The sequence below is a fragment of the Corvus brachyrhynchos genome, unplaced genomic scaffold (genome assembly GCF_000691975.1).
Source record: "Corvus brachyrhynchos isolate BGI_N302 unplaced genomic scaffold, ASM69197v1 scaffold398, whole genome shotgun sequence".
NCBI classification, from domain to species: domain Eukaryota; kingdom Metazoa; phylum Chordata; class Aves; order Passeriformes; family Corvidae; genus Corvus; species Corvus brachyrhynchos.
The window spans coordinates 2,562,675-2,572,394 of record NW_008239780.1 but is presented as its reverse complement, the minus strand read 5'-3'; the positions used below and the strand labels follow the sequence as shown (position 1 = coordinate 2,572,394).

Here is a 9,720-nt window from a genome sequence, read left to right as displayed (position 1 = left end):
TACTTACCTGAGGTAGACATCTTTTTTCCCAGTAACACATATCTATCTAATTTATTTATAGGGCAAGCGAGGGAGATGCCTGAAAGGGCCTATTGTCAATTTGCTTTCATTTAAGGAATAGTTTGACACTTTAATTGAAGGACTGGACTTGATATTGGCGATGTCAGTCTCTCTTTTTGGAGTGTATGTTGCGTAGTAATATAATGGAGGTGTGAATATACACGTATGTATGACCTGCTCTTTGGCATGTTGGGGTAACTTTGCTTTCTGAGATGAGCTGATTACCTGTATGATTGAAGAACATTTAAGTGAATAGAATATTTCTAATGCTACCTGTTTGCACCATTTGGCCTTGCAAAGGGAACTGGTGCATTTATAAAATCATTAAGCTGTCAAACAGCTTCATTATACACTTAGTACTGTTCACCTCTGCAGAGAATTATGGCTTTGGGCCAAACTTGAAACAGTAATCTCTGACTTCAGAAAATATTCCTCCCATTTGTGTGATTGTGCTTAAAAAAGAAGTTAGCATGTATATTTGTCAGTAATAGTTCTGAAATTTAATTGTAATGTTGCTTGACAGATTTTTAAATATTTGGTACATTTTGGCCTGGTTTTGCTACTTGACCCTGAATAGTTTACATTATTATTTTAATTTAATGTATTTAATAATAATTTATAATTTAATCTGATACTCAAAGCACTTAAAGCAGTTTAATACTCTGCACTGTTAGATTTTATGCAGACATGTACTCTGGCAGCTCCTTTCAGTTTATTCAGAGCTTTTCAAAAACATTTTTATAATTTAATGCATCTCAAAATAGATTTATTTTTTATTGTCACATTTCAAAGACCAATTAGGAAAATTTTCTTAAATTAGGGGGGAAAAATCTACCATTTCATCATTTTTCCAGTATTGTAGTTGTGGAAAACGTGCTTTGAGCTTCACTGTTGAAGACAGATATGAATCTCATAAACTACAAAAGTCAGCCATTTTAGTTACAATTCCATAGATTTCTTCCATATAGAGTAAATAAGGTAGTTCTTCAGCAGTCTGAGAGTATACCATGGAGTTGTTGCTGCATGGATTGAATTGGTTGGTTGTGTCTCTCCCAGGTTCATGGCTCAGTGTAGTTAAGCTGTGTTTGCAATTCAACTTGTGACTATTCATCTAGCAGTGAAAACAGACAAAATCCAAACAAAATGCAAGTGCCGGAAACTTACAGTTAGGAATCTGACATTTAGAGATCACATTTAATTTTTTAAAATATATTTTCAAGATATTAAACTTAATTACGCATTTACAGTAATATCTCTGTGAAAGATTATTGTGCTCTTTTAGTAATTTCTTTCAATTTGGATCCTGCTTGTAGAGATTAACATGAGGATCTTTTAGTTCCATCACGGGCATGAGGTTTTGCTTTGGGTGAAATGATACGATTAATGCAGTCACTTCATTTTGAAATAATTATTTTTTTAAAATAGCATTCTTGTCTCGCAGTTTGTAGGTTTGTTTGTTTGATACATTTTGCTAAAAAAGTAAATAAAGAAACTGGTATTTATAAAATGTTTAACTTTTGAATTCCAGAAAAATGATCCCCCATTTCAACTCAAACTTCCTCCAAAGGCAGCTAGACCTGAAAAAGAAGTTGACCCAGAATATGAAGAGAAGATGGTAAGTGTTTTCATGACAAAACACACTGCAGCTTTTTATGGCAGTTGGTTGTTGGAACAGGATCAGCACAGTTACAAGGAGTTATTGCAGCCTGGATGTGTCAGAAAAGAAAAACAAATGAAGATTCATTTAAATGTCTAGGCCCGTGTTGTGTTTCTCACAGTGACTAACAGGTGTTTAGTGAAGACAATGAGAGCAGAGGAGGAAGGTAGTGGTAGTTCTGTTGAATACTGTCCTATTCTTCCCAAGTATTTTTGTCTGCATAATTTTTGGAGTTGTAGCCTGTGGTTTTTATACTCAGTAGTTGTCAGTGGATTTTTGGTTTTGTGGTTTCTTTTTTAGTTATCCACACTCATCTGTGGTAAGGACTATTCAATGAGATTTTATATTTAGAACTCTCCCCATTTTGTTTTGAATCTGTGTCTGCCAGTTTTATTTGATGACCCCTTGGGTGATGCCAGAGGCATCCTTAAGCTGCTTCTTACTTAACTGAAATACTGAAGCTGCCGGTTTCTCTCATATAAAAACATAAGGTTTTAAATATTTAAATGCCCCATAGTATTTGTGCCATAACAATGCAAAACAGGATCTGTCCACAGGACCAGTGAAGGGAGCTTGTGATGCTGGAGAGGAGATGTAGCAGGGTAACTTCTGTGTTACAAAGGCAAAAACCAGTATGACATTGTAAGACTCCTTGAATGACATTTTTATTAAGTTCTTGGTTTAAGCTGGTACCTCCCTCTTACATTTTTTCTTAAAAGCTTTACTGTTAAATGGATGCCTAATAATTACAGTAGAGTCTGAAAGGATTGGGTGTTACGGAAGTCAGGGAAGAATATAACTGTTAGACATAGAAAAATTGATACTTCCTTGTATGAATACCCAGTTCCTAGCCAAAGAGAAGACCCGCAGTGAATTTGTTCTTCAAAAATGAGTTTAGTAAACAGATAAACTTGTTTCACAGTAATACACGGTGAATTTACAGCTTTCCTAAATTACAATTTCAGTTCAGTTTTTCTAAGAGGCAAAGGGATTCGGTATAAAAAAAAAAATCTACCTTTTATCAGTTGTATAGTTGTGAGCTAGACCTTTACTGTTTTATCAAAACATATTGCTTATACTAAGCCAATAATATTGCAGGCAGAAAAGTGTACTGTGTCATTCAATATAGGTCCTTACCAACTATGATTATTTTGCCGAAACCATCATGTGTTATTTGTTAACTGTAAATCCTCTGAATGGATTTGTTTTTATTCTACTTCTCCCTTCTAGAATGCCTTTTTCTTAAAGGTTTTACTTGATGTTTACGTTTTATTCGGTTGTCAAGTTATTTAAAGAAATGGTCCAATAATGAATGCAAGTGGGGGGGAAGTGGTAATTTTTTTCTCCAGGAGATTCTTAGTGAAGATGTTCCTTTGCTGGTAAGTGGTGCACTGTTAAAAGAAACGCAGTGCCCTCGTGTGGCGAGATGCTGCATTGCATGCCAGGCTCGTTCTTGCTGCTTTTTTCTTTGGTTGGTGATCCTGCTGTGGGAGACTTGCTTGTCTGTAAGGTCTGTGGGTCGAGTATTTCCTGCAAAGGCTACAATGCAGAACTACAGTTTCACTTCTGTCATTTATATCATGATATGTAAATGCGATCACATGGAAATTGCCTTACATGGTACAGTGTTACATGATGCTTAGATTTGTCATAGAGAAACTGGTAACAATTGCATTCTGTTAGATAGAGTTTGCATTTTATCATATTTTTCTTTAAAATTGTGTAGCATCTTCTAAATGTAGAGAAGGCCACGTTTTGCTGTGTGAGATAGTGAAGTGCATATGGCCCATTGAGATGGCAAAACCGAAATGCTTGAAATTTGAAATCTGACAGCAAAATTCACAAACTTGAGTGAAAGCAGTATTGAGCTGGTTCATCCATTACTTCAGAAATAATTCCAAAAGCAGAGCTACTGCATTGTTGTCTTTGATCAAATCCTGATAATCTTGAAGCTGATAAAAGTTTTGCCACTGACTTGAGTAAGGTTAGGATTTCATCCATTACTGTAAGTCATAACTTTAGTTTTGTCTTTATCTTCTGTAGACAGGCCATTAAAGCATCCCTTTACCACTGCTAGTGTGCCATGGAGCAGCTCCAGCTCTATTTCGCAATGCTTGTAGCCCTCTGAGTTATCTAGCAGATGGTCTTGTCAGTCTTTCCTCATATAAGTTGTTCTCATGAGTGTCTGAATTCTGTTTCTTAACAATATGTTTTTATGAAGAAAACTTACCTATTTTTCCTATTTTTCTTTCTTTTTTTAATTCTCTTCCCCACTTTGGAAACTAGAAAGCAGATCGAGCAAAAAGGTTTGAGTTCCTCCTGAAGCAGACAGAACTTTTTGCACATTTTATTCAACCTGCAGCACAAAAGTCACCAACGTCTCCACTGAAAGTCAAGCTGGGACGGCCACGGATGAAGAAAGATGAAAAACAGAGTTTGATTTCAGCTGGGGAGTATGTTTTTATTTTTATTTCTGGCTTCTTACAGTTGCAAACAACTTGGGCTTTTTAACATAATCTGTTTAGAGATTGAACATAGAAACTGTACTTTCAGTAAATCCAGAGCATTTCCTTTTACTGGTGTATCAATTTTAAAAAAAAGCTTTGGTTTAAAAGCATCATCTGCTACATCAACATTAGTGTGACCTTGGACCAGAAATGCACTTTTAAAAGTTGCCTGATTCTTGCCATGTAAAATGCTTTGGTTTGTATTGTGGGGTGACTTTGGAGCACGAATTGAATTTCTTTTGTATGGTGTTGAACTAGAAGGTGCACTCCAGAAGTCCACCTGATATGACCCAGTTGCTAGTGGACAAGTCAGAGGGACCAGAGTGGGGCTAGACCAGGTTATAACAAGGCAGTGTGCATGTAGTGGGGATGTTGGGTCCTCAGCACCAATTGTCCTGCTCCACTGGTCTGTCTGTGTTAGTATTGCAGCAGAGCCTGCCTGTAGTGCCTCTGAGGGGTCTTGGAATAACAACTAGTTTTTGGAATGTTTGCAAAATGACATTCTAGTTTAAAAATTTAATTTTTTTAAAAATTGGAATACGTGATTTTTCTGAACATTGTAATTATCAAGTAATTGAGTCTAAGGCCACCACTGATATGTCTTGTATTTCTGTGTCACTCATTAAAGAGTGCCTCAGAGAACTCATGATATTGTCAGATTATAGTTATGACTCTGAAAGAGAGGGCTTCTTAGCAGCCTTTCTAATTAAAGCTGGAATGACTCCTAAGGAATAACGTATTAACAGGATGAGGGTTTGGTCAGGATACCAGAGCATCCACATTGTGGGTCAGTGATTGCTTCTGTTGTAACTTGTCTTTGGAGCTTGTAGCAGTGTTTTGAAGTGATTTTGTTCACACATCAGTGCTGGGTTCTTCCTTTAGGTACCGTCACAGGCGCACAGAGCAGGAGGAGGATGAAGAGCTCTTGTCCGAGAGTCGGAAAACGTCCAATGTGTGTATTCGGTTTGAGGAGTCTCCTTCATGTAAGTATGGTGTTAACAGTTCTCTGATTGATTTCATGTAATTAAGATCTGAGCAGATTGCAATTAAAATTTTCTACTTAGAATTAGTATTTTTCTACTTAGAGGAATCTTACATTTACAGATGTGAAAGGAGGAACACTAAGAGATTATCAGGTTAGAGGTTTGAACTGGATGATCTCATTGTATGAAAATGGTGTTAATGGCATTCTGGCAGATGAAATGGTAAGCAGTAATCTTTTGGAATTTTTGTGGCAATTAACGAGCAAAATTCAGCATTTAAGTGCTTATTGTATTTCATGTATGTGCAGTAGTATGCTTCATTCTACAACAGTCTGATTTTTCAAATCTGGAATTGTAATGAAAGAAATTATTTTGCAAACATTTGTGTAGTTTGCTTTAAACATACGGCAGAATTATATAGTAAGAAAATGGTTTGGAAGTATTTCTTTATGATATTTCACTTCAGCAGGTTTCTTTCCCCCCCTCTTTGTCAATGCAGGGGCTTGGTAAGACTCTGCAAACAATAGCTTTATTAGGCTATCTGAAGCATTACCGAAACATTCCTGGGCCACACATGGTCCTGGTTCCAAAATCAACTTTGCACAACTGGATGAATGAATTCAAGCGCTGGGTTCCATCCTTACGTGCTGTTTGCCTTATTGGAGATAAAGATGCCAGAGTAAGTGCTCTACATTTCAGAAATGTATGCATTATTTGGCAAAAAATATCAGTTGGGTATGTGGAATTCTCCCTAAGCTACTTCCTTAATTACAGTATATTTTAGTAATCTTTAACTACATCAGTGTTGAAAATGCAAAATGTAATGCTTGTGACTATGAGGAAAACCTGAAAATCAGTAGATGAAATAATACACTCAATTAGATATAAGTACAACTCTTTGAGTTATGTGTTTTTCTATTGTCTTTCTGTTTGATTTTTGAACCTATTTTTTATCTCTCTTCCATATTTGCAATGTGACAGTGTGTACTCATTTTGCTTTATTGCACTCACTTTGTTACCTCTTTCTTCACCTTTTTTCAGGTGACTTTTTCCATTCTTTACTTGTATTTTATAAGCCTGCCCGGCCTTGTAACTAGGATTCTGTTGTAGAGCTTTCCATCAGTCATTGTAAAATAGATATGGAGTGTTTTTCTAAGCTGGATGTTTCTGTGGATTCTGTGGTTGCTCATGTGGATTGCATGGCTGCCTGTTACTGCTTGAGGATGGAAAGGCTCTAGAAAGGAAATAGGAGCTGGCAGTGTGGCCAAGAAGGCCAGTGGCATCCTGGCCTGTACCAGCCATAGTGTGGCCAGCAGAACTAGGGCAGTGACTGTCCCCCTGTACTGGGCACTAGTGACATTGAGGTGCTGGGGTGTGTTCAGAGAAGGGAACAGAGCCGGGGAAGGGTCTGAACAAGGCTTAGGAGGAGCAGCTGAGGGAACTGGGCTTGTTTCTGTAAGTGATAGGACAAGAGGAAATGGCCTCACGTGCACCAGGGGAGACCTGTCTGCGTGGCTTTCCCATAGGGTGATATTCTTTCGTGTGAAAGGATTTATATGCCTTGATGTGTGTCTTGCAAAACAGAGATGGGACAGAGGAGAGAGATATTTGGGGAAGAGCAAAGATAGTTGGGAGTGGGCTATGTAAGTTGTTTTGAAACACTTTTGTGGATTGTATCTTTGGACAAGTTAATTTAGAAGGTTTTTCCCCTTTTGGTTGTATGTACTGTATTTGAATTACAGAGAAATGATGCTGAAGAGCAAGTAGTTAATTTTGAATGGGAGATAATTTGTGTTTTGCTTAACTCCAGCTTTCTCTGTCCTTAAAGTGCAAAGGATTGAAGGCTTTCGTTACAGTAACTTTCAGTTACTGAGAAGATGTTTCAGAGTCTTTTGTGTGCTAGTTTAGTGCATAAGTAATGGTGGTGGAGACAGCTTTCTCTGGATGCTATAAAAATTGTTCATATTTATAAATGTTCATTAATCCAGTTCTTCTGCTTTAGGCTGCATTTATCCGTGATGTTATGATGCCTGGTGAATGGGACGTTTGTGTTACATCATATGAAATGGTAATTAAAGAGAAATCAGTCTTCAAAAAATTTAACTGGAGGTACCTGGTAATTGATGAAGCCCACAGAATAAAGAATGAGAAGTCTAAGGTAAATTTGAAATTGTTTGATACTTTGAAATTAGTTCAAAACAAAAAGATTGCATCTGGTTTGAGCAGATTTTAAGTGTTAGGTGGAGTGTTTTTTTTAAAATAGAAGCAACAAGCTATTGGGTGGTAAATGTGAATTTCATAGGTAGCTCACTGTCTCTGAGTTTAATTGACGTTGTTTTAGATTTCAAAAACTGATTCACTGTGTTTAAGTGTAGATGGTGTTGATAACTATGTTGTGTTTCCAGCTGTCAGAGATTGTACGTGAGTTCAAGACAACAAATCGATTGCTGCTTACAGGAACTCCTTTACAGAATAACCTCCATGAGCTGTGGGCATTACTCAATTTCCTTTTACCTGATGTCTTCAATTCTGCAGATGTAAGTTGATGTTTTTAGGTACAGTGTTGTTATTTTGATTCCCAGGCTGCTGTCAGTAGAAGAGAAGAATGATCAGCCTAGCAGGAGATGTATGTTGTGGAAGACCCAGGTTCAGGGGAAGCTCTGTGGCTTACTGAACTGTAGACTTCTTTTATTTCTTTTACCATTAACTAGGTGGACTTTTTACTCGACCTAGTTAAAGCAGTGCATTCTGCTGGTGTAGATGAGGCCTCAGACCAGTAATAGCAAATGTAATACTTTCAATAGTTCGAGCATTATGCAAAATTTGAGAAAGTGATGAAGTATCAAGAATATGAAGCATCCAAATAGGCATAAGCCTTTTTTAAATTTAGAATTTAAGTAATCTTTCTTCTCTTTGACTGTTAATGTTTCTTTGTGCTTGTATTACTTGCTTATGTTATTTTCACTCTGCTGTCCATCTCATTTACTTAAGGATTCAATTTGTTTGGTTTTTTTAACTTGTCCCATCATCACACAAGCACTAAAGGGGAGCACTTGGACCGTGCAATGATGAGCATGGAAAATTGTTGTGAATTAAGCAGAGTATAATGGTATTTTGTCTGCAGAGTGATGTGGTTGACTCGAATGTTACAACATACCAGGGAGATGGCACAGAATTGCAGACTGATTTTTCTTTCATGGAAGTAATTTGTCTCAAGATTTATGCCACTCTCAGCTGGAATGAAAGAGAGTCAATATGTGTCTGTAAAAGTACTGATGATAAACTGTTCATACCAATTGTGCTGTTTCTTACCACAGGATTTTGACTCATGGTTTGACACTAAAAATTGTCTCGGTGATCAGAAGCTTGTAGAAAGACTTCATGCTGTAAGTAATTAAAGCTGTAATCACATGTCATCATTAGCATGCACAGTGTAAAAAAGAAAAACATTATTTTCCCCTTCATCTCAAAGTTGAAACGATGAACATGAAGGTATTTAGTTACAGAAATGCCTAGCAGAATTTTCATGAATTAAGCATTGGAGCTTCCTATCATAGATACTACTTTTTGTGTGTTACTATTTAAAGCAGACAAAATCTGAACATAAAATATGAAAATGAAGAATTGTGAGATCTTTTTGAAGCCATTTATTATTGTGAATAGTGCACTGATACATGTCATGCTAGTCTGAATAAAGGCATGCCTTTACCTTTGTTCTACTGTGCATGAGATAAGACATTTTTTGTCTTACAGTAGCAAAAGAAATCAGAGAAACTACAATATACATTGCTGATATTTAAAATATTGGTGTGCTTTGTCCCTGCTAGTGGAAATGAAACTATGTTTCATTATGTTAAACAGGATTAGATTTTATAAACTTACGGGTTTGGCCCCTGCTTAAGATAACAACTGGGATGATTATGGCAATCCTTTATAGATACACATATTTATGTATGAGTTTAGTCATTGCTGGACAACTTTGTTTTGCAGAATTTAGCAGACTTTTTCTCATGGAGTCACTATGACAGCAATAGATACTGATTAGTTCTGAATAAATATCAGATAATTGAATCTGTTAACTTTGTATGTGAAGCAGTCAATTTTATACATTTATCTATGTAAAACATCTTAATTTGTGTAGGTTTTGAAGCCATTTCTCTTACGTCGCATAAAAGGTGAAGTAGAAAAGAGTTTGCCTCCAAAGAAGGAAGTAAAAATTTATCTTGGGCTCAGCAAAATGCAGAGAGAATGGTGAGTTACTTACATCAAAGTAAGATTCTTTTCTGATTGTCTTGGTTTGAAAGACAGGTGTCTGCCTAGGAAGGCAGGAGTCTCCCTTGGAATGGAAGAAAAAAAATTGCAACCCCCCTTCCCTCCGAATTATTATAATTTCGAAATTAAGGGGCTTTCAGGCAAAGATGTGGAACAGGAGTAACAGTTCTTTACTATTATATATCTGTATCTGTATAACCAGTCAAACAAACAACAATAACTATGGCAGTAACAGCAAACA

At 36.6% G+C, this 9,720-nt stretch overlaps 1 protein-coding gene across 2 annotated transcripts in view; it reads left to right on the top strand.

Moving 5' to 3' along the window:
• The first annotated feature begins 1,568 nt into the window (after window positions 1–1,568).
• Window positions 1,569–9,720, top strand: part of SMARCA1 (SWI/SNF related, matrix associated, actin dependent regulator of chromatin, subfamily a, member 1) — a 31,081-nt gene continuing 22,929 nt past the window's right edge. Inside the window, exons 1-9 of one of the 2 annotated variants that reach the window (XM_017743155.1) lie at window positions 1,569–1,675; window positions 4,004–4,170; window positions 5,107–5,207; window positions 5,329–5,429; window positions 5,707–5,886; window positions 7,210–7,365; window positions 7,613–7,744; window positions 8,525–8,593; window positions 9,349–9,458. In XM_017743155.1, coding sequence (XP_017598644.1) covers window positions 1,673–1,675; window positions 4,004–4,170; window positions 5,107–5,207; window positions 5,329–5,429; window positions 5,707–5,886; window positions 7,210–7,365; window positions 7,613–7,744; window positions 8,525–8,593; window positions 9,349–9,458 — 1,019 coding nt within the window. In that variant the 5' untranslated portion in view covers window positions 1,569–1,672. Of the gene's footprint in view, window positions 1,676–4,003; window positions 4,171–5,106; window positions 5,208–5,328; window positions 5,430–5,706; window positions 5,887–7,209; window positions 7,366–7,612; window positions 7,745–8,524; window positions 8,594–9,348; window positions 9,459–9,720 lie in introns of those variants that run through there. The other variant, XM_017743156.1, reaches the window with a different exon arrangement.